The sequence below is a fragment of the Acartia tonsa genome, chromosome 11, assembly GCF_053477335.1.
Source record: "Acartia tonsa isolate MP-2025a chromosome 11, ASM5347733v1, whole genome shotgun sequence".
NCBI classification, from domain to species: Eukaryota; Metazoa; Arthropoda; class Copepoda; order Calanoida; family Acartiidae; genus Acartia; species Acartia tonsa.
In genome coordinates, this window is record NC_137270.1 from 6,149,432 (window position 1) to 6,175,787 (window position 26,356).

Below are 26,356 nucleotides of genomic sequence, written 5' to 3' on the forward strand. Positions count from 1 at the left end.
GAAAAATAAAGTAAAGTCTGGTTACATTTATTTTAATACAAATCAATTAAAACACAAATCATGACATATGGAAAATGAAATAATTTTAATAACAATGTTTTGCATAGATTTGAACATAGGTTTTATAGTTTTGGCACATAAAGTTATGTACAGTAAGACTGGTCATAATAATATTGAAGAAGAAGGAAGGAAGGAGAAAAAAAAAACAATATTTAAAGCAGAATTATGGGAGTGAATCGCACTAATATTTTAATGGCTATCCGAGGATTTCTTTCAATATTAATTGTCTATTAGAACCAGATTGTCAAAATAGTTAAATGTTAATTAATTAGAAAGGGATTCAGGATGAATACGAGCAAAAAATCGAAATTTTCTCGGATTTAGGAAATGACTTTGTGACCATTCATACAGTACATTGTTAAGTCTTTCAATGTTACAAATTAATGAGGTTTACGAGATTGGAAAAAAATAATTGATAATGGCAGTGCAGTACAATAATAATAAGAACTGAAAGTGTTTATAATATAAAATACAATTCAAGTTATAAATGTAAGTTTCGGAACTATGTAAATTTCTGCAAATTTAATATATTTTTAATTTGGTATTCTTTTGTGACTTGAAACAAGCATTTGACACTGTCTGTCATCCCTGTGTAATTGAACAATCCTTATTTCAATTGCATAGCTCTCTCTCTCAGCCATTGTTTGGTTTGATTGATCTGAATATCCAAGGCGGTCATCGCGTCGCTTCCCGTATTCACTAATATAATTTTCAATTAATTTTTAATAGATTGAAGATTTATGGGATGGCAGTTTTTTAACCACAATGTCTGTATTAGGGGGTTGTAGACCCTTGACAAGAGGGGTATATCCCACCCCCCCCCTAATAATTTTTTCAGGGGGTTGGATAGTAAATGTGAACGCCTCTGATTAAAAGCCGTTGATTATAATAATGAATTGATAAGAAGAATAATTTACAGAATCTTTAAGAAGATTCCCACTTATTTTATTGTCCTATCACTGAAGCTAATTTAAAATTTTATTTGCTAAATTTTGATAAAAAAATACTTTTACCTGGATGTCTCTCCATATTTCTGGCGACAGACATAACACCACTGTCATCCTCCCATCTCCATGAAGTTGTTGCTCTTTTGCCTGAATAAAAGATTTAAGAACAAAAGGTCGAGGCCGAAAAAACTGGTATGAACTTTATGAGTTTTATTTATATTTGTTGAAATTTTCTACAGTATAATTCGATAATTGTGGATATTAAACGGTTTCCAACTGGAAAAGATTTTACTCTAAATCTTAATTGTTTGGATTAATTAAATCAAGTTTTGTCCACTTATATGAGACAAGTCTATTTATTGCCAACTTTCACTCTATTACCATAACAACTTTACACAAAGACGACATTTACTCAGTTCCTATCAACTAAAGTCTATAAAATGAGAATAATAAACCTGTGAATGGAACCAATGTTCTCTCTATCGTGTTTACTCTCTGCAGCAGTTGTCCAAGTGATTTATTCAACTCTTAATAGAACAATATTAGTTAGATTAACTAGGTATTTTGCTTGTGGAAGAAGTCCTCGACAAATTGTCTAAAGCCCTTGCGATGGTCTAAATATTTATAATGCTTATTTAGTGAAATATCTGAGATGGGTTTTTGAAAGAAGAATGCCGCGTTTTTTCGACATTTTTTAGACCTGTCGTCTTCGTTCAATCAATCATTATTATGAAAATGCCTCGTAGGATTTAAACAGAGTATACAACTTAGGAATTCAAAATTTTAAAATTATTATTTCAGCCATTTGTATAATGTCTAAAAAGGTCTAAAAAGATGCATTAATTAACATACAGCAAAAATGTATTTAAGATTATTCATTTTTATTCTTTAAAAGCCTTACCAACAAAAGCGAAATAAATAAATAAATAGTTGTATACCCTTTTTAAATCTTACAGGGCCTTTTCATAGTAATGATTGATTGAACGAAGACGACAGGTCTAAAAAAGTGTCGAAAAAACGCGGCATTCTTCTTTCGAAAACCCATCTCTGCAAGTATTGTTTAATATATTGTATATTTATGATCAAAATATTTAAAATACATGATTTACGGTGTGACTTTAGAGCAGCATTTGATTATTAAACATATTGGTTTCTACATGCACAAATTTGCCATAAAAAAAAATGTTCGTCTGTCAACAATTATGTCTGTATATCTATTTTGTTTTCAACAATATTAAAGAAACTGGATCTCTATAGGATATTATTATTTTCTATGCAGTATAGGCTTCTAATTTTTTTAGACCCGTTATTAGCAAGCTTTATACTGTGAACAAATCTTACTTTAAAATAACATAATTTAAAATTTACCATGATATTACACGCCTACCTGTAACAGAATTGTCATACAAACTGTCAGCATCACTTTCATCTGCGGCTGTCCAGGCAGTTCTCATACCTACCAAGAAAAGAACAGTCATATATGTAAGTAGCGCAGCATAACCCACGACGTAGCGCATCATCCTGCTGCTATGTCAGTTATTAGTTATAGCAGGGAGATGCCTTTGCCCAAAACAGGAGCAACTCATAGCCATGCACAGGAAAGACTTCCAGACAAAGGTTGTGAAATCAAAGAGTTTTTTATCTGAAGAACGTTTGACCATATAACCATGCACATTATTAAGCAATGTTTAGTTTAGAGATACACTAAAATAAGATCTTAAAAGCCTATCTGAGGCTAAGTAGCGCAGCATTAAAATTCTATCTGAGGCTAAGTAGCGCAGTATTAAAATTCTATCTGAGGCTAAGTAGCACAGTATTTAAAGTCTATCTGAGGCTAAGTAGCGCAGCATTAAAATTTTATCTGAGGCTAAGTAGCGCAGCATTAAAAGTCTATCTGAGGCTAAGTAGCGCAGTATTAAAAGTCTATCTGAGGCTAAGTAGCGCAGCATTAAAAGTAAATAATACTTTAGAGACAAAGACGATTACGGCTAAGAGCAACGAAACTTTTGTGAAATTCTATAGAACATATTTTCAGACATTAGTAAAAGAAGAAAGTTATTAGATGTCCATATAAGTAAAAAAATTATGTCTATTACAGTCCTCCTTTAAATAAAAAAAGGATCTGTGTCTGTCTATGTGTTGGCGTGTCTGTTATCCTGTTACTTCAATACATGAATAGATAAAGAAATTCTTTACTTGATTTATATTTATTTTTTCTAGATTTTGGTGGCAATTCTTCTTCATCACCTGAACTTGTCATCGAACCTAATCACAAAAGATAACATTATAATATTGTTGGAATCGATTATTTACTTTTAAAAAAAGAGCTTTTGTGGCTGCAAGCGTCTAAACATACTTGCTATGCTCATTGTAATCGGCAAAAAAAAGGTCTAATAAAAATTATAATATTAAAAATATCAGTTTTTTCAAATTTGAATAATAAAAAATGGGTAAGAGTAAATAAAAATGTTAGTTTTTACTCTATTAAGTAAAATATTAAATTTATTCTGTTGAATATATTGAAGAGCTAGAAAAGGGCAAAAAATAGCCTAAAACCATTATTGGACATATTTGAATCTACACTTAAAGGGAGAACTCAATCGTTACAACAGTTAATTAAACTACAGACAAAAAAACCTTAACTCAATGAGATAAACGGGTACTTAAAGAAAAAACTTACTTTGATCCATGGAAATATTTACAGTATGGCCATCATTTTCTAATCTGGATCTCAATGATTGAATTTCAGCCTACAAATAAACATAAAAATATATATAAACAAGGATAACATTATTCATAAAGAAAATATCAAATGTTAATTTTATTTTATATCACAGGTTTTTCGTCCATAAGTTGGCATTAAATATGTAATTAATATTTTTTCTTCAGCTTAACCTTCTCTAATTATTGTCGAAGTGTTAGTCGAGCTGTTCATGAGATCCTAAGTATAATAAATAAATACAAACTTACATACATCCAACTACTTTATAGCAGAAATTATAGCAAAATTTACCTCAATATTATTAATCTCCTTGGCAAAATCAGTTTTCAATTTATTCTGCAGAGAACTTATTTCATTCTGCACTCTACTCTCAAATTTTCTCTCTGAATTTGCTTCATGCACCAGCGGACTCGCACACTCAAAGTTTCTGCTGCTGGTAATAGCTGGTTTTGATAATATTTCTTGAACTGTGGCTTCGATTTTTGAATCTTCTAAATGATTTTCTGTTTCTTTTTCATTTTTTTGCCGTGTTTCTAATTCTTTTTCATACTGAAACATAAATAAATATAGCTATAATAAAAAGTAGAACGATGTTTGTCCGTCTGTCAGTCTGAAGCTTAAGATCTCAGTAACCACTGGACTGATTGGGCTCTACTCTTCAGGGAATATACCTAATGATTCTTGGGTGGTTTTAAGCTATTTTCCTGGAGATTGGATACCCCCAACCCACCTAATAAAAATAAAAATACCCTTCCCCCAAAAAATAAAAGTTAAATCCCTGCCCCAAATTTTTTCTAATTTTTCTTTTTAGTCTAAAATAAAAAAAATGGGTTTTCGAAATCAACTCTGTGTGTGCGAATGGGGCGTTTGTCCATAATTAGGTATGGAGACCGCTCTTCTATGAGTACTACTAAAACCTAATTTTAATGCAATACACATAGACATTCTCATCGTCGGTTCGTTTGTTTAGAATGCTTAACCCTCTATACCCACAAGTATAATACGAATTTGGTTGAGCTGGTGGAAGCTCAACAAAAGACCCACGCGAAGTATTATGTTGTTTTAACCTAAGAATAAATGGTTGGTTTTGATATTCGATCAGAATTATATAAGTATATTAAGTATTAAGGAAGGAAAATGTTTTTATAAAGTGTATTTATATTACAAGTGCATAAGTTAAGTATGAAAATATTTACAGGATAAGTGTTAAAATTATAAGTAGAGTAGGACAGAAATGTGCCCTAAGTCCCAAGCAGTGAATTGTGCTAAGTGTTAGAGTTCTAACATAAGGCCTGAGCTCAATTCATGCTAAGTACTAAGGGGCCTAAATTTAAACTACAATGCATGCCAAACAACTAAGTCATTACCTTTTAAAGCCAGAAAGAGAAGTTGATGGTAGGAGAGTTAGTAAATAACTGAATAAATTCAAGAGGTACATGCTATAACATTAGCTCTGGACCAGGATTTTAGTGTTTGTCTGTGCAATTAAATATCTGTGTGTTAATATGTGACGTAAATCAGGCATGGTTGTAGGCATACATATATGTACTGGTTGTTTATATGATTACATTAACTATAAACATAATATCTTTAATAAACATATACTATTAGCAAATCACATACAGATTACCATGAATAGGCTTTCGTTACCCGTATATGGTGTCATATAGGTAGAGACAGGCCTATGAATGCATAAATTGATACAAATAATGCCTTGGGCCTAGCTAAAGTAATTGTGTCTTGCCCCTGAGTGCTACTAGTTAATTGCAGGGCACGTGTCAATCAAAGGTTCATAATATGATCTATAAAGTGTTGATTTTATATCAAGCATAGATAGATAGTTGTGGATGCGAAGCATTTCTGTAAAAGTCTCATATGTACGTTCAAAGAATTTGAAAATTGAGGATCGCATCTCCAATGGGGGTAAGTTGTTAAAAAAGAAAAAAGAGAAAAAGAAAAAGTTTAGTAGTCCCAGTATATAGGCATATATAATAAACTATAATGTATTCCAAGCTAAGTTAAATACGCTTTCCATTAAGAAAGTATGCTTTGCGTATTTTCATAGCTGGGTATACAAGATGATAAACCTCCCAAATAGAATACATTCTTTTCTTGAGGGGTTTAGTTTTATCTAACATTGTCACATCAATAAATGTTTTTGCGTTGGTTGTTCTGGATAGTTCAGCTTCTTCTGATGATGAACTAGGTGGTGAAGTGCTCTCGTTCGAAGTGTAGGTTGAGGTTGGGGGTGAGGTAGATATGTAGCCAAGGGCGTCCACTTGTGCTACTTCGTTTCCATTCTCGTCCAAGGTGATTGAGTGATTTTCCAGGTCATAGTAGAGTTGGTTGAGGTCATTGGTAGAGAGGGACAGTGTGCTGCTGGAGCTAGTGTCACTATCGGTCTCCACTCTACTATCTTCTCTGGTAGTCAGGGCTGTATTTAACAAGAAATTCCTGATGGTGATGGACAGGTTCTCTGAGAATCCATCGTACTCTGGTGTGGTGATGATGTTGTTGTTCTCGTCTATAGTGTCAAGGTGTTGACAGGAACACAACCGCAATCCGTCCAAGGTAGGGTGGTGGTAGGGCTCCAATACTCCATGATCATCTAGGTTATCTCCAGGCTGGTCCATGGTAGATCCTAAAAAGAGTTAGTGCGCGTGCTCCATCCGGTTCCTTGGGGTATCCTGGCTATGGTAATCTAAACAAAAGAAGTTTTAATAATCTTTTATTAATCCTTTTATCCCTGGGATATTCTAGAAATTCTTTCGTTACAGATAGACCTATAATGGATTGGTTAGTTATCTCTATTTCTGTTAAATATAACTGTTTCCTGAATATAAACAATATTTTATATAAAATGTACATAAAAAGTATAAAAAGTACAATTAGTATTTACATATCGTATTATTTTCTTTGGTTACATTACTCGTATGTATGTAAAAATATAAGATTTTACTAACAATAGTTGGTAACCCTTTGTTTGTATATTTTGTATATGTACATATGGTTTATACCATTGTTGGCATTAACTGTATTTATGTTATTTTTAACATGAATAAATTTTAATCATTTTAAAGACTAATATCTTACATTACGTCGCTATCAAGTGTACCTTTTAGACTTAATATCTACAAAATATATCGTTCGACGTCCGTAATTAAATTTTACGTAACAATAAGTTGTCAACCCTTTGTTTATGTTTGGGCGGTCAAAAGTGATAGGGGTTGGATTTGAGCGAGGTTATAAAAAGCTGGCGGCCCAGTAATTATGCTCATTTATATAATAATTGTCTTTGCGAGCGGAGCTTGCGTTCGAGTGTTTAATTTTACCGCTAAATTCCAAGAGAATTTATATAAAAGTGATAAAATATAGTAACCCGTTTGTTTTATATGAATGTTTTTATGTTATAGATTGTTGATATGCCCATTATTGCATTCGTTAGCCGCTATTTAAGACTCAAGAATCTTATTTTCTTCGTCGATAAGGCCTTTATCACTGTGTTTTTAAACGAAAGTGGGTTAGAAGCAATATGGGTACGTCTTCAATATATGACAATTTTGTTTTATATAATATTTGTAGTTTTGATAGGACATATCTGAGTCATCAGGTAAATTGATGTACCTTGTTTTGTTTACGTTTTCCGTCTGCTGCAAAAGTTAAATTCGTTCATCATAAACAAAACTTATATTGACACAGATATGTTCCATCATTCTATTCGTTTTAACTTTTGATTACAGCGTTCCCTTTTTATAATCAAAACTTATTGAGTCCTGATTCAAATCTTCTAAAACAATTTTACTATAGGTTTTAAAATAAGATTTTCTTTTTACTTAATTCAATTATAATGACGTTAATTGATAGGTTATTTATGTTACGAGTAACTCAACCATATTAAAAAAAATGGTCGCTTACAAAAATTATATTTAGCTAGCTTTATCGAGAGTGTTTTTAAACATCATTGAAGATATTCAGATTTAGCTAGTACATAAGTTTTTTTAATTGCTTGATACATCATAATGAATATGTTTTTGATAGCTCAGCGATAGCTATTTTTAAGCGTTGAATCATGTAAAATTAATTACATATTCTTTAACTTAATTGAATCTAATAAAACAAAGTTTTAATGTTTGAATAGCTTAACGATAGCTATTTTTAAGCGTTGAATCATGTAAGATTAATTACATATTCTTTAACTTAAAGAATTTTACTTTTAGATGATAAATCAAAGTTTAATGGTTAGGAGGTTCAACCATAGTTGCTTAAAATACAAAAACATTCGTGTGTACAGTCTTTTTCATAAAATTAACTTTACTATATTGCCTTTCAGAATCACTAGTCCTCTATTTTAAATTTACATTCGCTCATAATGTATGTGCCTGACAGCCTGGACGCGCATCAGAATATTAAGGAAAGATTCGAGGAATCAATGAGGGCGGCTGCGGCCACTCTTGCCAATTCCTCGTTTCTTGAAAACTCCTTAGACGACTCGAGTTCAGTGTACAGCGACCAGTCCGGGATGCCAAGCCTTGCTGATGTCGATGACTATGGGAGTACAAGTACTGTAGAGTCCGAAAGGGATCAAGGGGAGATGTTCGGCAACGAGCATCTCTCACTGATGCTTAGTAGAACGATACAAATCATCTGGTCTCTCCTCAACTCGGTGATGCAGAACTCCTGCGGTGACATTGGTGACGATGTTGCCGGAGGTGATTCTGGGTCTGCCGAGTTGGGGAGAGACCAGAAGACGAGTCTGGACACATTCAACATGGATGGCTTAATTAACATGTTGTTGGGTTTAGGCTTGTTTTCATGTGCTCTCATAGTGGTCTTCTTCGGTGCTGTAGGGCTTGAGACTCTAACACGTATTGACAACACCTCAGACAGGTCGCTGGCTCGCTGGATAAGAGATGTATGTACGCGCCTCCGAAACATAGGCGTCAGGACCATTGAGCTTCTTCACTGCAGTAACAGGACCAACAGGACTAGATCTGGGGCTATGTCGCCAACTGCGGAGCCGTCGGACACCATGTATGAAGCCGCGTCCTCTGAGATTGATGATATTCTGTCGGATACACAGGTGAGTTTTCTTCTGTTGTATATTTCTTTTTTTTTGTTTTGTATAATTTTTTTTTGCCACCCGTTTTGTCTAATAAAGCATCATGTTGTTGCAGGGTTGTTCTGTCCTATTCTCACTTCCTCAACGTTGACTTTCGGCTCTTCCATATATATCGCTCACCGTTTGTCGTCGTTTTATGTCGCCAGAGAAATCCGCTCGGTTACCGCAATTAAGTTGAGATACCAGTTAACATTTACTAAAATCTTAAGTAGCAACCTAATATTATTTCCCTCTGGGAAGGTTAAGAGTTTGCTCGTGCCGTACGTTTCTCATTGGGGGTTTAAATGTTAGATCAAGACTTTAATGTTTTCCTTTTGTTTTAGGCTCCCTCTGCTAGTCCATCGACTCCAGCAGAAGTAAGGTCCAGAATTGGCCTGTTTGCCGTACACTGTTTGTCTGCCACTGAGGATCGGGTTACTGGAAGAAATGTGCCTGCGGGCTTGGAAACCTCGACGGGAAGTCCTGGCTTCCGTCCGTTGATCGTTGATCAAACAGAGCGTTTACATGTAAGTATCCATGCTTTAGTTTTCTATTAATTTTTAGAAAGAGGCTGTATATTTGTACACGTATCTAGAGGTATTTGCAACTAAAATTCTTTTATTGGTAGAATATTAATCTTAAAATGTATGGTTGCATAAGCATTTTTGAACCGATCTAAGATTTTAATTCTAGTATAAAGTGGGTTGAATTGCTACCTAATCATATAGCTTTACAGGATTTTAGGCATTCTCATTTCCTGATTTTCCTAGACTCGTTGTTGGCGTTGGGATTAAACTAATAAGATCTATTATATTTTAGGCGACCAACTCCATCCCCCTGGCACAGTTTTACACCAATATGGGGAGGTGTAATCGAGTCAGCTCTGAGAGGACAGCTGAGGGATCCAGCGACAGCTCTTCCTTGAGCTCTATTATGTGCTTAAGTCGCATTGAATCTCCTTCTGCAGCTGATTTGTCTGTGGTAAGTTTGATAAGCTCTTATAATATTTCTTCGTTGCAAAAATTACGTAACTTAGACTAGGCTGTTTAGCTCAGATAGCTATGCTTTTAGACAATAACTTTACTTTAACTATGGTGTAATTTCTTCCTAATAGTTAATAGCAAGATTCTAGATAAAGTATTAGTAAAAATTGACTCACAAACATATATGGATTAGCGTTGATAAATTTTCTTGTGAACATTTATTAACATGATTGTCTAATAATGTCCCTTTTCTTAATTTTAGGATGCGGCCAGTTTAGTCCCACTGGTTGACGATATCGAGGACCCCGATCTCCCGCCCATTAGATTTAATGCGGTGACTGATGAGATCGAGTACCCCACTCCACTGCGGGTCCTCAGTTTAGAACGTCTGCGCCGCTCCATGCGTACTCCAACGCCTGCTATCTTGGAAGAGATAACATCAGCGGAGAGTAGCTTCAATTCAGCTACGCATTCCTCAGATAATAACAGGACAGAGGATTCCGGCGTCGAGGGAGTCCCTCGACGTCGGGGTCCCATGTTCCCTAGACGTACGCCGTAAAGTGGCGCTGTTAGCTTGGTTGAAAATATGACATACAAATTTTAAGACAATGACCAGTTTTAGACAACATGTGACTAAATTTACAGATTTTCTATTCTTATGTAACTAGTCAAAATAGTAATCACTATGAAGTAAAGACTTTTGTTATTAGACATTATGACTTTTTTATACTGTACAAAGCCAAACATTAATTTACACTTCTGCCATTATATTATGTATATATATGTTTAGTCTGTAAGGATATTTAGTATGTAAGGAAATGATTATAAGGTTGTATTTTCTTTATGCCCATAATTTAAAACTTCATTCAATTCTTAATTACTTTCTTCGTAAGCGAACTAATCCTTTTTCTTTCTCAATAGTATATTAACAACTGTAATTACAGCCTTATGTCGCAGTTTATTCATTCTTGTTAGCTTGTAAGGGTCATGTATATATAGATATTTAATCGAACTCGCAACTCAGTACCTTTTCTCTAAATTTCATTTATATCCATCCCTGTGCATTAATCGTGAATTTTAATTGTGCTGTGATATAGAGAGGACTTGTAAATAGCATATATATTTTTTTTTTTGTAACCAATATCTAAGTAGACCGAAAGACTGACGTTAGACAAAATTATTTACATACGCTTATTCAAGTATTTTTTAAGAAAACTCATGTAAAGACTGTTTGTAACTCAAGTAATTAAAGTAATATCATTGATTGGATGATCTCATTAAGGAAGTTTTATTTAATTAGTAAGGCTTAGAATAAATAGCGTTTCCCTTTTAAATTTCAATACAATAGTCATAAAGTTTAAAGTCTCAAGGTAAAATGTTCTTATGTCCCTTTAGATTTAAAACTAAGTCTTATTTCCAACAAGTAGAGTTAAATGTTTGGCTCCCGTTAGCTTGTTATTAGGCTATGTGCTTTTTATATGTATAAATTCAACATTTATGTATAAACTCAACATTTAGCAATCTCGAAGTTTTATTATGTGCCATTATACAGCTTATGTCCAAATTATATTAACTAAGATGTTAAATTGTCAGAAAACTTCTTACTATCATAATGTTTTTCAAATACTGTAAAAATAAAAGTTTATGTTCTGTTTTCAAAATTGATTTAATTTTAAGTTTTCACCAAAGAAAAATATTTGTCAAAATTTTTATACCTTTCTAAAGATTATTTACTTTTGTTTAAATAAATATAGCAATTTTAAGTAGCGTATACACTGTTATTTACTGATTTAGTATTTGTTGTGTACAACTCTCGTTTACGTAGCTACTCTATAAGTATTATTGTCTGTTCCTTAATTTAGTTAGATACGTAATTAAAGTTTATTTTTGCAAAGTGCTTAGTTTAGCTTACATTCACTTGGTTTATGATAACTTGTATAAATAACAAAATTTCTTGTTATGTTCTTTTTGATATCTCTACTATGATTTATGCGATTAATTTTCTATCGTTTTCAATAATTACATAGAGATATATGAGAATATAAGTATTTTACATCAATACACATATGTACAAGAGGTTTTATCATATGCAAAACTTTTATATCGTTAGGATACGTCCGTACGTCTTTGTTTAGAAATCAGATTATAAGAATCAGTTGTAATCTAGTTTACTCTTCGTGGATAGTGGGGAGAGTACAATGTCCAGAAATAAGAAGGACTGTGTCTCTCAGATTCTCTATTTGGCGTGCTACTGCCCGTAATTCGTCTGTTATAGTCTGTCGGTTTCTATACTCTTGCTGTCTATACCGTATAACCAAACGGTTGTATGCGTCTCTATAAGTGTTTCTAAGTATACGACAATGCAAGTATCGTACAATACGACTAGGTTGGCTGATTCCACAACTAATTTTAAACGCTAACATTTCTTTAATCATCGTAAGCAAGTTATAACAATATTCTACTAGGTTTGCGAAGGTCTCATGTAGAATTCGTTGTGATCTAGGCATAGGCTTTCGGAATCTAGTTTGCATTTTATAACTTTTGTAAGATATTCTGTTAAGACTTACGTGTTATGTGATAACTGTAGTACTTCACAAGGTTGGTGATTTCCTCACTTGTGGATATGTTATAGTAAACTGACTCAATTTCAGGGTAAAATTTAAGTTATCGTTATTGTTTACTACTACTAAAATTCTGAGTGGGCGTTTCCTGTCCGAAGTTATAATTAAAGTTTTTGACATATTTTTTTTGTATGTAGAGTGGTTATAGTTTCTAATAACTAATCAACTCATCATAATTCAAGGCGTATATATATAGGTTGCCTATTAGTACTGTTATGTTTGTACACTTTGTACAATTTGTATTAAATGTTTTAAATAGTTTTTGTGTATATTTTAGGGTGCGTATTTAACATTTGTAACATTCGCATTTTTGTACAATCTGTATCAATCGTTTGACTCTGTTTGCCTATACAGACTCAAAACTCTCTATATGCAAATTTTTTTTATGTAAGTGTTTTTGAAGGGATCGACTCTTTAGTCGACGTATATTGCATATAGTTGGTCTCCCCTGCTGAAGAGAAAAGATGTATATTTTACCACTGGATATATAACCTTGAGTGGGAAAATTTACATGAATATGATAACTTAGTTATCAGATTAGAATAACATATTATCATATTGTTCACAAGTTTACAGGGTAAATGGAAATGTAAATTATGGTTGTGAACTTGTGCCATTCCGAAATCTGACATGTCTATCATTTATTTTCCTAAGTCGTCGACCTCCGGTAATAAATACGGAATCGAGTGTCATGTCCTCGTCGGCACTTGAGTCCTCTATGTCCGAATCAGAATCTAATGGTTTCTTATTTTGTGACGCTTCTTTTCGTGTTTCTAAGGGTGAGTGTGCGCGTATTCCTGGTTGTGGATCTTTTGAATTAACCGGAAATATAAGCGGAAGTGTGTCATTTTTAACTAATGTGGCTATCTCTTGATTTGTGAGTTTATTATAAGGCTTTGTGATAATATCCCTTATTTCCTCTGGGAGGGTGTCAAAATGTTCGTCAATTGGCTTGAACTTTTTGATTTCATTGAAAGAGTATTTAAATATTTCAGTCTTCTTGTCAGAAATTCTTTCAAGCGTGCAACTGTTAGGGCTTACATCTAAAACTCTATAGGGTGAAATATGATAGATAGGTCTAAGATTGGGGTTAACACCAGGTGTAATAGTGTTATTTCTAACCAAGACAAGATCTCCTATATCAAATTGTTTGTGTATGCGGGTTTTGTTAATATACTTTAGTCTTGCCTCCCTTCCCTTTTCAATAGCTTTTGCTGAAATGTCCAGGTTTTCTTGTATACCGTCTGAGAGGTCTTGCACATAAGCTTCTGTGCGTGCTATTTCAGGGTGATATTCATCCGGTTTTATTGCTCCAAAGAACAATTTAGACAGGGAGCTACGTGTCCCGAATAATAATTCCATGGGTGAAAATCCAGTTTTTGGTATTTTAGTGCAATTATATTGTCGGACTATTAACGGTAGTAGATATAACCATGAGGTTGTTGAGTCTTGCGCTAAAATTTTAATGATTGGCCATTTTATTACTTTGTTGCTAGCTTCCACCAATCCTTTAGAGGGTGAAAAGTACGCAGTAGAATACAAAACTCGGATGCCAATAGAAGCAAAGAATATCAAATTTTGCTTTTCTAAAAATGATTTTGCATTGTCACACAATATTTGTCTGGGGGAGAAATTAGGATAGAAATAAAACATGAATTTGTCTATAAATTCACGGGATGTTAGTGATTTCATGGGATATGCAAGAATCATTCCTGTTAGTTGGCAGACTATAGTGAGGATATGATTATAACTACGATAAGGGGGTAAGGATTGTATGTAGTCAATACTTACACATTCAAAAGGTCTTGAAATTGTACTATAAGTTCCTACTTGTTCTAGTTTAGTAGATGAATTTTGAAGTTGACAATTTAAACAAGATCTAGTGTAATTTCTAACATATTTCTTAAGATTAGGGTGGAAGAAATTTTGCATATTCAAAAGCATTTTAATTTCTCCACTATGTACTAACAAAAGATGAGTATAGCATACTAATACTGGTAGTAGTTTGGTTGGGAGATAAACTTTTAAATCTCCTTTTATTTTTGTAAACAGAATCGTGTCTTTAAGTTCGTAGTTCTGTCTTTTATAAGTGTAGGTATTTGATTTAGAGGTTAGACAACGTGTGTAAATATCAGAGTATTCCTCTTTTTGGTTTGCAATTATATTTTCTATGCTAATCCTTTCTTTTAGGATTTCCAAAGGTCTTAGTACTTTGCCTATAACTCTATGTTCTGCGGCAAGTGAATTTATGGTGATTTTGGGTTTTTGTTGCTTTGGCTGTGGGGGTTGTTCATCATAACCCAAATAGTCGGGGTTATCCATAATGAACTGTGTCCATTCTTCAATAGTCCAAACTTTATATTGGGGTAAGTTATCTTCAAACCCAGATTTAACAAATTTAGGTAGGGCTACTTTTTTAATGCTTGGTAGAGTAGCCTTATATGCCCTTGTTAAGAAATCTGCCAAATTGTCTTCTCCTCTTAAGAAGGACATTGTTAGCTTCGGTATTAGAGTTAACAGAGTGGTATTCCACCTTTTCAACTTATTAACGGCTGTTAATGCTTTAGGATTGAAGAGATAGTAAGCACACTTTGCGTCTGTTAACAAAGTACATTCACAGCTTGGACCTATTAGAGTTCTAAACGAGTTTGCTGCATAAATAATTCCTAGGATTTCAATGTCTATGATATGTAATCTTGACTCAGCAACGGTAATTTTCTTTGAGGTATATGCGATAATTTCAAACATAGATGCTAAAGATTTTAAATTAAAGCTATTGGTTGATGAGACCATTGCGGGTCTTACTATGTGTTGCTCTTTGTGTCCATATAGTAAAAATACAAAAGGGGGTTTTGTTTTGTCTGAACAGTGTTGAGTGACAGGTTTGGCACCCTCTATATTTGTGATAACTATCACAGGACGGTACATAGCTACACTAAGAGCTTCAAATATGAGTTGTTGCGGATCTAGATATACATATCCATGCTCTAGTTTGCGAATAAATTCTAAGAATTTATCCCTATCATTATTAAATACAAATTGAATATACTTTTGTCTCAACATCGTAGAACGTATAATTTTTGATGCTCTTTGCAGGATAGTGGTCAAAGGTGTTTGAACTTTATTTAGTTCTAGAAGCAATTGTAAAGATATCCCGAGACTATTGTGTACAGTGTCTTCAGGATAGCCCAAAGTTTTACTAGCCAAATATTCAAACTCAGGTGGTCCATCTTCAGACATACGCTTCGCATAATCCTTAATGTTTTCACCTTCATTCTGCAAAGGTAGGGGTAAAATTGGTAACCTATTATCATAAATAACATGGTGTACAGGGTCATCGAAGTTTAGCCCAGGGGGTAGGGTTTTAGCCTGTAATTCTGGTGTCACTATTTGCGCTAAGACTGCCGAATATGAGCCAGTTGAGGTGCCGGCTGCGTCTGATAAGATAATCTTAGGTGCCGATAAGTTAACTAATTTGCTAAAAATTGGTCCTGAAGCTAAAGCTTTCTTAATGTCTTCGAATGCTTGTCTTTGTTCTGGAGTTGGGACAAAAGTTTTACCTATTCTAGTAGAAGTAAGTGAAGTTAGAATATGTGTAGGAGCCATAATATCAAATCTTAAATGTTTATGCATACTTTGTAGTACTCCCATAAAAGATCTCATTATAGTAATATCAGTAGGCATGGGAATATTTAGAAGTTTTTGTACTCGCCTTTGATCTACACAGCAATAATTATGTGAAATGAAGAACCCAAAGAAATTTACCCTACTTTTAAAAAGTTGTGATTTCTTTAAACTAATCTTTCCTTTATGCGTGTGTATTCTCCCCATAACTTTCTTCAAAATCTTAAAATGTATATTCAATGATTCTGATCTAGTTTTAGCTAGTTCAGTTGAGACAATGAAATCATCGTAAATGTGTTGGACTTCTGGGATAGGTGAGTATACCATCTTGGCTAAATCACCGTCCATTACAACATTACCATTATCATCATAAACCAATTCCCAGTGTAATATCTTTTCCATAAAGCGTGATAGACTTTCAGGTGAAGTCTTAATGCCAGTTGGTAAGGATGCGTGTCTAAAAGCTCCTAATGGGGTTGCAAACAATGTTAGGTCTCTGCAAGAAGGTTCTAGCGTTATACTATGAAAGGCGTTAGCCATGTCACTACTACTATGCACAAATTTATCCCTTAGTGACTGAATCAAATTTTCTGCTGTGGGTAGCAGTGCAGGTTCAGACTGCAGACAAGGATTCAATTGTTGAAAATTTACAATTAAACGAGGACAGCTCCCCTGATCCGACTTTGGAATCAGATATGCTGGGCTTGCATAGTTGTTATAGGAATCCCCATCCAAATTAGCTCTTTCAATGGTGCCGTTCTTTAACAAAAACTCTAAGATAGATTGCATTTGCATTTTCTCTACGGGTGATAAATAATATAATTTCTTATGCTGGGGTAAAGTTTGACCAGGTTTTAGTCTAATTGTATAATTGCCCAGATATTTACTCATGTTACCTCTATCAGTAGAATGTGTAGATATGATATCAGGGTAAGATTTTAGGAATATGTCTTCTATATAATGTCTTACCTCTGGTGGATAGTCTGACAGCACCACAAGATCCTCTGGTTTAACAAACTGGTCCTTTGGCACACTATAGCCAGTAGGTTCTGTTACATAATCCATAAGGTTATCAGATTCAGCTATATGTTTTAAGCCAAGTTCAATAACGTCATCGCTATTCTCAAAGAGTTTATTCTTTTCAGGATCTGGTGTAGTTAGAATTTCATCAATATTAGAACGGTAGTCAGATAAGGCTACTCCTGGTACTGGAGTGTCATTGTTTATAGCTGTAGGATTCGGTATATATCCGTCAGCTAAAGGAAAAGATCGTTCTACCAGATTGATGGCGCTGTATTTCGGTAGCTATAAGAGTTGAACTGAGTGGTTTCTGGTGTCTAGTGAGATCTGATTGATGGCTGGAGCCGTAGCCTTTTCTGCGTGTTGTTCCAGGGCCTGTACAATCTCATCTAGCTCAGTTGTCACAGATACATTGTGTAGGAATGATTGTGTGAAATCAAAGTCTGTGGTGATTTCCTTGACTACAAATTGGTTGCTGGGTTCCAAGTATCCGGTGATAACAGTGTTAGTGATTGCATGTTCAGTGACATTTGTTATCATTGCTCTTCCACTAAGTTGTCCTCGGTTGTTGACAGTCAGTTGCGTTTGTCCAGGCTGAATTTTGATTCCTCCATTTCTATCATTAGCAATGTGGTCATCGCTGAGAATGACTTTTGTTCCAGGAGCTAAGTTGAAGAAATGGTTGATGTTCATTTCTATAGTCTGAGTTTCATTAGGCTCAATTTTGTCTATTGTCCCTGTGCAGAGTTGTAACTCATAATCAGAACAGAACAGGCTATCTAGTACTCTCCCAGGATGGAACATAGAGTATAGATATGGTGCTGGCGGGTGATTATCCGCAACGAAAGTCAACCCTAATTGGAGATCTCTAATGCCGTTCATTCCAATGATCATAGGTGTGACATTCTTGTGTTCCTCAGGTACAATCATAAATGGTACTGGTCTATAGATGCCTGAGAATTGTGTGAGACGAATCATGAGAGTTATTTCTCCAGCTACTGGGATTTTGTGTCCAGAATAGCTGACAAGAACCATGTCACTCTTTTCCAGATGGTTCTTAACCTCATTTTGTTGTACTCCAAATAACATACCAAAATAGCTGGTTGACATGATATTTCTGTCTGCTGCTGAGTCAAACAAAGCTGTCATGTATACATCGTAGTTTCCATTTGACATACAGCCGGAACAGTTCAGGTACATTTTCCTATTTTCATCCATGATAGCTGCAGAACTATCTACCGCTAAAATCTTGGGGTCGTTTGGATCCATTCGAACGGTGATAGTGTTAACCCTACCTGTTCTGCCACGCTCCTTGGATTGTCCATTGGCTTTGGCCTCAACCCATTCTTCATATGCCTGTCTAAACACACCACCAGGTCTTACTTTACCACTATGGTACAGTTCCATCATTGCTGGTCGTCCAGGGCATAGGTGTTGCGCGTGGTATAGGTCTTTGCCATACTTCTTGTGACAGCTTGGGCAGTATCCGGATGTTAGTGCTGTTTGATATTGTCGTCCTTGGTCATCGCACAGTAGTCTGCATCCATCTGATATTTTGTGGGAATTTTGACCACATGCACCGCAGTAGCGCTTATTGGATGTACCATAGGAGATATGATAATCTTGTTTGGTGTTCTTTTGTGGTTGTCTATCTCTATTATCCCTGTTTTCTCTGTTGTAGGTTTTAGGATAGGCTGGTTTAGCAGTAACTTCTCTAACTGTTGGCCTTTTATAATAGCTTGACGTAGCGGCAACTTTAGCAGGCTGTTTGTCTCTGTTCATTCTTGTATCCCTGTCATGTGAGTAGTTGGTGTTGTTTGTCTTTTTATGAAGCGATAAGTCTCCATTGTAACTGGCTGATACACCATTCTGCTGTAGGTCCAGATCTAGGTCTTCAGTTCTAGGATACATGGAAGCGGTCAACTCATGATATGTAGGGGATCTTCCAAGATCATGTGTGAGATTGTGATGGTTTTCAGATGCTATATTGCGGCTATTTGTTGGTAAGCTACGTTTGAGTGCCTCCACTGCAGTTATGTTGAATACATTCTGTCTTTCCTTCTTGTCTGTATAATGAACAGCGGCTCTGCTGGCAAGATTCTGAATTGTACTGACAAGCTTAGGGAATGACATGGCTTTGGTTCCCTTAAAGGCTATCAGCTTAGCTTGAGCTTCCTGTGGGCTGATGAGTATATCATACTGTAGCAGTAAGCTATTGTAGACACTTTCAATAGATAGTCCAAGGTTGAAACTCTGCTGGATAGTAGTATATGCTTCGCCAGTTGTGGTTCTAAGCATAAAGGTTTCAAATTCTGATCTTGAGAGGTTACATAACTCCTGAGCAGTGTTCATCTCTGATAGGTAATCAGTAATGTAGGGTGGTTTGCCGTCTCCTTTGAAGCAATGCTTGAGAGGGAAGGTTCCATTGGCTAACTTAAGCTTTTGATCGTTGCTTAGGGTGCTCTTACTTGCATAGCTGCTTGGTGGTTTAATTCCAGTTTGGTTGGTGAAGTTACTGAAGTGTCGTTGAGTGCGTTTGTCATTCTCCTCTTGTACAATACGCTGGGCCTCTAACTCAACTTCACGTCTTTGTTCCTCTTTGTATTCCCTCATACTCTGTGTGTAGTTGGTACAGAAGTTCCTCATCATTTCTGAGTCCACACGTAGGTTGGGGTTACAAAGTCTTATTGTATCCAGGAATTGTGGGAACAGGAAATTTCCCAGAGGATCTGATAGTGTTGCTCTAACATATCGATCTCTGATCAGTGCATCTGGTGAGTCCTCTCGCATGGGTATGGATCTTACAGATTCCCTGTCTGGTTCTGGCGTCTTGGTTCTCTCACCATTCTGTTCTGGTTCCTCCTGGTTGGGCATTGGTTCCTCTCTTCGTGTATCATCTCCTGCAGAAGCTGCATCAGCTGACGGAGTTCTTCTTCCAGGCGTCGTCGAGCGTCCTCGACGTGGAGTGTTCGCCTTTTCAGCGTTGTCATCTTTCTTACTTTTATTAAATAATGGCATTACAGCTAGCTTAAAGCTTTTAAACTTTCTATGAGTTCTTTAAAGAAGCTTATGAGATGTTGTACTATTTTAGGATTTAAATAGCAGAGGTACAAGAAGAAACCGACTAATGCGCTTAACGTTAAAACAATCAGGAATTGTTTACAATAACAAATTTTTCTTTTAAAATTGTTAAATATAGATGAGTATGTATTGTCTACTTCACCTACAGTTGTTTCTACGTCGTGAATGCTTGCGTGTGAGCTTGGAATCTTATTCTGGAGTGTGCGCTAATGCACTCTTATCCTTAATTAAGCTCAACTGTAGAAACACTTTTACTTAGATTTATTCTATATTTGCTTACAAAGCTAATGTGGGTTGGTTAGCTATACAAATTAGCTATAAAGTTAGATAGAATGTTAAAGTTTGCAGCGAAGTTAATTTGGGTATGCTAATATACTATCACAAATTAACTGTTATTTGCTTAGGCGTCGACTTTTCCTAGCAAATGTTATTGTTGAGAAAAACAGCAATTTATAATCCTTGTTGAATTCTTACTTCACTCTAAGGATATGTAGCTTACAATCTGCTTATTCCTGTAAGGCTTTATGAATATAACTTACTAAGGTTCACTCCCAAAGGATCGTCTATATTCTAATAGTATTGCAACTGTTTTGCCTGAATATCAAAGATCTCGCACCCAATACTTATAGTTGTATTAGGGTATGCCTACCAATCCTACTAAGTATTATTCGCGAATTATTATGGGGCTTCACTTGTGATTTCAATCCTTATAACTATATTATTGAGACTCAATTTAGATTGTCCTATATATATGAATATAATCAGTTTGTTTTCAAGGTTATTATAGACCGGATGTGCTCCACTTAATTAGTGAGAACACAATATTCTATGTGTCTTACTGAAGTGTGATATCCTACGCAAGGTGATCAATCTATACGCTGGAAGTTGTCAATCAAACTCTTTAAAGTAGACTACAAGGTTGGTGTTATTGCTTGGTCAAATATTATTGAAAATCAAATTAGCTGAATTAGTGCACTTTTTTTTCTAAAAAAAGTAACAATTTTAGATTATAAAGATTATGAACTATATGTACACACTTTATCTTACTTGGTTATAGACTTTATGCTAATAATCCTAAGTAAAATTAAATTTTCTCAATGGTATAAAAAGAAAATGTTCTTTCTTTGTTTTAATCCGGATGTTTATAAAGACAGTAGAGTACTTCCAATATTACTTGCTACTTCTTTTAGAGACGTCCCAAGACTCCCAAGATAGGCTGCTGCAACCTTTTGCTGCGTTTGGTTACTAGAACTTTGTCTCTTATAAGTGTGCTTTTAAATTACATATAGGGCTTAGGTTGTTGACTATACTTTTAAATCACTAATATTCACTATCACTAATGATTGATGGTTTATAACTCTTCTCAAGTTGTCTGTTGAATTCTGGCGGCACATGAAATAGAAATTTTAGCATTAGCAAAGCAAGTAAAAATTTAGTTTTCATGTCCTACTTATTGTTGAGTGAACTGTTTATTGTATTTATGTATATGTTTGTAAAGAACATACAAAAAAATTTCTAAGTTAAGATTGAATTAAAAACTTTCTAAGTCAAAATAAAATAGAATCACTCTAAGTCCAAAGTTGGAAAATTTTGACTAAGTCCAAAAAGTTTCTAAGGAAATTATTCTAAGTACAAAATCAATAAATTTTGGCTTGGGAAAAAAAAAAATCTAAAAATATCTTAAGTACAAAAATTAGCAAATTTTGACTAAGTCAAAAAAAAATTTTCTTATTGAAATTATACTAAGTACAAAGTTAGTGAATTTTGACTAAGTCCATAACCTTTCAATGAAATTATGCTAAGTACAAAATTAGTGAATTTTGACTAAGTCCATAACCTTTCAATGAAATTATGCTAAGTACAAAATTAGTGAATTTTTCTTGAGACAAAAGAAATAGAATTACTCTAAGTCCAGACGTGGAATATTTTGTCCGAGATGAAATTTCCTAACAGTTCATTCACAACGCTACTTTAGAGATTGCCTATAAGTCAAAAGAAATAGAATCACTCTAAGTCCACTGTTGGAATATTTTGACTAAATGCAAATCTCGCTAAGTTAAGGATTTTAAAATTATAAAGTATTAGAGTGTTAGAATTATCCTTCACCAAAAGAAATAGAATCTCTCTAAGTCCATAATTGGAATATTTTGGCTAAGACAAAAATACTCTAAGACAAAATTTTCTTTTAAGTGTGGAAAATGAAATTTGTTAATCTAGTTGGAAAAATCGTAATTATTACAAGTCCGAATTTTGGTAAATTTCCAACCAAATTCACAATTTCATAAAAATTACTATAAGTCCAGAAATTCGAGATTCTCTCTGTAACAAAAGAAATAGAAACGGTGCTAAGTCCAAAAGTGGAATATTTTGCTCAGAGTCTCAGGAAGTCTCTGGAGTTATTTCTCTGATTGCATACAGCAATTTGTCTACACTTATATCATTCCAACCGATCGATGTTGAGAATATCTTTGAGACTTTGAAATATTTTGTTTAACTCAAAATTTTAGAGGCGATAGTTATTTTGATACATCCGCATATAAATCAGAATTGCATTAAGAATATAAGTCCTAGGCATGTATAAGTAAGTGCAAATCTCAGAAAATCGGTTCTAACGGCACCAAAGTATTAGTACAGTCTAACTTGAGTATAAATGCTACAAGTTTGTAATAATCTTTTGGCCCTTTACTACGACTCAAGAGTACTAACTGCTTTCGGCATATTGTTTCAGAAACATGGCTCCAAAGACAATATGTATCCCAACTAACAGCGTTTCCCGTGTTCTATAGGATTTGCTCCTAAGTTTTCATTTAATAAGGCAGTTCAAAATGGTCCTTTACAAATAGTATTTTGATAGCTTATAAATGAAAAGTTACTCCATGCTTGATTCTTAATAAGTTCTGGTTTAAGTATCAAAGATTCAAGTATTTCAACACTTAGAGAATTTCCGAATAAGTAAAAATCATACTAAGTCCGAAGATTTATATATATACTCCGCCACCTAGCACAACTCCTAAATTTCAAAATTCTGACTAAGTCCAGAAATCAAAATTTTGCACATAGCTCAATCATAGATTATTCCAAATCAAGTGTTTTACTAAAGAGAGGCGGACATGGAGGTGCCGGTGTGCTGGTATTCTCTAGGGCCTCTAGAGTGTCAACCAGTGCGAGTGTCCTTATAGGGCGGCGACCAATGGCCACAAATATGCTAGCATTCTCTAGGGCCTCTAGAGTGTCAGCTAGTGCAACTGCTCGTACACGAGGCTCTCAATTGCATTTGTGTCGTGCCTTTCAGTCCCTATCTCTTCAAACGCCTCATAGTCCTAACCTTGCTCTCAAATAGTATCACAGGTTTTGGTAAATCCGATTTTGCCATAGCTACAATTATTCGATTTTGGTAAAAATACCTGCCTTAGGCGGTTCGGGTACGGTAAGGAAAAAAAGAAAAAAAAATTTATGAAGTAAAATTTTTCCAAGATACAACCGGTAAGTTGCACCATTGTGTGTGCGAATGGGGCGTTTGTCCATAATTAGGTATGGAGACCGCTCTTCTATGAGTACTACTAAAACCTAATTTTAATGCAATACACATAGACATTCTCATCGTCGGTTCGTTTGTTTAGAATGCTTAACCCTCTATTCCCACAAGTATAATACGAATTTGGTTGAGCTGGTGGAAGCTCAACAAAAGACCCACGCGAAGTATTATGTTGTTTTAACCTAAGAATAAATGGTTGGTTTTGATATTCGATCAGAATTATATAAGTATATTAAGTATTAAGGAAGGAAAATGTTTTTATAAAGTGTATTTATATTACAAGTGCATAAGTTAAGTATGAAAATATTTACAGGATAAGTGTTAAAATTATAAGTAGAGTAGGACAGAAATGTGCCCTAAGTCCCAAGCAGTGAATTGTGCTAAGTGTTAGAGTTCTAACATAAGGCCTGAGCTCAATTCATGCTAAGTACTAAGGGGCCTAAATTTAAACTACAATGCATGCCAAACAACTAAGTCATTACCTTTTAAAGCCAGAAAGAGAAGTTGATGGTAGGAGAGTTAGTAAATAACTGAATAAATTCAAGAGGTACATGCTATAACATTAGCTCTGGACCAGGATTTTAGTGTTTGTCTGTGCAATTAAATATCTGTGTGTTAATATGTGACGTAAATCAGGCATGGTTGTAGGCATACATATATGTACTGGTTGTTTATATGATTACATTAACTATAAACATAATATCTTTAATAAACATATACTATTAGCAAATCACATACAGATTACCATGAATAGGCTTTCGTTACCCGTATATGGTGTCATATAGGTAGAGACAGGCCTATGAATGCATAAATTGATACAAATAATGCCTTGGGCCTAGCTAAAGTAATTGTGTCTTGCCCCTGAGTGCTACTAGTTAATTGCAGGGCACGTGTCAATCAAAGGTTCATAATATGATCTATAAAGTGTTGATTTTATATCAAGCATAGATAGATAGTTGTGGATGCGAAGCATTTCTGTAAAAGTCTCATATGTACGTTCAAAGAATTTGAAAATTGAGGATCGCATCTCCAACTCTTCCCCCCTCAAGTGCCCCTAGAGAACTTTAGGGGCGTAACCGCTAGTTATTTTTAAAATACCCCTAGATAGTCAATATGTCACAATTATTATACTAACTTAAAAACTATTTGTTTAGCAGACTTACCCTATATTGCTTCTCAGTTCCTAATATAACCTTAACTTATCTCAAGTAATAAACAAACCAACTATTTCAATTATTTAAAGAAAATTAGAGGGTGTGGGGTTTCAGTGCTCAACAAGGCACTTTGGGGAAATATGCCGTTTATTATAATATTTTTTACCTTCTCTAGTATTTCTTGTCTCAGCTTATCTATTTCATCTTTGATTTCAGCTTTTAAACTCCCCTAAACATTAAGTTTTCTTATTTCTTAATATTTTAACAAGGATGGTAACATTCATAAGTAGCAAATAAAAAAAATCAAGAAAAATAAAAATACAACAGACAGACTGACAAAGTAAATTACTTAGAATCAAAGGTCATCAATAAGAGGAATTTTGCCAAAAAAATTCAGATTCCTATTTCATATGGAAAAGCAAAAATTACGTTTTCTCATAGAAATCGAATTAACCCTCGAAAAATTATTGAAAGACAGACGGAAATTAAGAATTATTGAGTAGATGAAGACGTGTAAATCACATATCCCGAGTAAAAATAAAATCACTAATTGTATTAAGGACAGACAGACAGAAAAAATAACACACACACAGAATACATATATGTCATAGGAATCGTTATATATTGAATAAGCCCAGTAAATTATAATTCCATTTTAGATGTACAGACAGTCATCTAAACACATAGCTTTGCTACAAAAAAAAAAACTTAAATGGCACGAAAATTAACACTATAAATTTGAATAGAACCTGTAAAGAATTAATCTGTTTACTGTTTTGATTTTGTGCTTCTTGCAATAATGTTTTCATTTCATCAAATTGTTTATCTCCCTTCTTGTCCAGAGCTTCATAGTCTGCTCTTCTTGTTTTCTCATTCTCATTTAGTTTATCATTCACAAACTCTTTTAAATCTGACATCATTGTTTCCTTAAAATAGTCAAAAGCCTTAATATTAAACCTAGAAAAGCAAAGCCTCCCCCCTTAATTTTCAAATAAATAGACAATGAGGATAGGCGGAGCATTCCATTTGTTTGATTTTTTCTTTGGTACTGGACAGCCCTGCAAGGTTAAGGCCCATCGCAGAGATTAAGCATAGGAAAAAATACAAAAGAGGGGGGGGGGATATCATGCCAATTTAAACTTCTGGACAAATGTCTACAAGGAATGCAATGGGTGGGCTGTTATTTAAAAGTTGCTCTTTTTTATATTTTTACCTTAAAAGAATTTAAAGTTTGTTCCATATCTTGTTTAAGTTCAGTTTTAATATGTTCCACGTTTGGTACTTCAATAAGGTTTGCTTCTTTTGAAGGCTCTGGTTTAAATTTCAAATAAAATTATTTTTTTTTTCAAATTGCATTTGATAACCAACAATGGGGGTTTAGAAAAACAGTCTCTACTCAGTCTATTATTATCTGCAATCAACAGCCTAAACGCAATCTTTCTCTATCTCTCAAACACACATGATAATGCAACTAAAAATGTAATTTTACACTTTTTATTTAATTATCATTA

The 26,356-nt window shown here is 34.4% G+C and overlaps 2 protein-coding genes across 2 annotated transcripts; one reads left to right on the forward strand and one right to left on the reverse strand.

The window, feature by feature from the left end:
- Positions 1 to 240: 240 nt before the first annotated feature.
- LOC145332026 (uncharacterized) lies at positions 241 to 26,155 on the reverse strand. The gene is made up of 10 exons (XM_080176935.1): positions 26,059 to 26,155; positions 25,595 to 25,771; positions 25,012 to 25,074; positions 4,021 to 4,278; positions 3,688 to 3,757; positions 3,204 to 3,272; positions 2,395 to 2,463; positions 1,463 to 1,534; positions 1,074 to 1,154; positions 241 to 759 (listed from the first exon to the last, which is right to left on the reverse strand). The coding sequence occupies exons 1-10, from the start codon at positions 26,083 to 26,085 to the stop codon at positions 668 to 670; spliced, it is 978 nt and encodes a 325-aa protein (XP_080033061.1). The 5' UTR covers positions 26,086 to 26,155; the 3' UTR covers positions 241 to 667.
- LOC145332365 (uncharacterized) lies at positions 8,249 to 9,451 on the forward strand. Its single transcript, XM_080177365.1, has 2 exons — positions 8,249 to 8,809; positions 9,172 to 9,451. Exons 1-2 carry the CDS (start codon positions 8,249 to 8,251, stop codon positions 9,382 to 9,384), a joined length of 774 nt encoding a protein of 257 aa, XP_080033491.1. The 3' UTR covers positions 9,385 to 9,451.
- Positions 26,156 to 26,356: the final 201 nt, after the last annotated feature.

What these genes read in the sequence shown, in the direction of transcription:
- LOC145332365 (XM_080177365.1), top strand. Translation starts at nt 8,249, where the DNA reads ATGCCAAGCCTTGCTGATGTCGATGACTATGGGAGTACAAGTACTGTA. An exon ending in ATATTCTGTCGGATACACAG is followed by an intron (nt 8,810 to 9,171) that starts GTGAGTTTTCTT and finishes CTTTTGTTTTAG; the next exon opens with GCTCCCTCTGCTAGTCCATC.
- LOC145332026 (XM_080176935.1), bottom strand. Translation starts at nt 26,085, where the DNA reads ATGGAACAAACTTTAAATTCTTTTAAG. An exon ending in AACAGATTAATTCTTTACAG is followed by an intron (nt 25,075 to 25,594) that starts GTTCTATTCAAA and finishes CTTAATGTTTAG; the next exon opens with GGGAGTTTAAAAGCTGAAAT. An exon ending in AGGAGATTAATAATATTGAG is followed by an intron (nt 3,758 to 4,020) that starts GTAAATTTTGCT and finishes GTTTATTTGTAG; the next exon opens with GCTGAAATTCAATCATTGAG.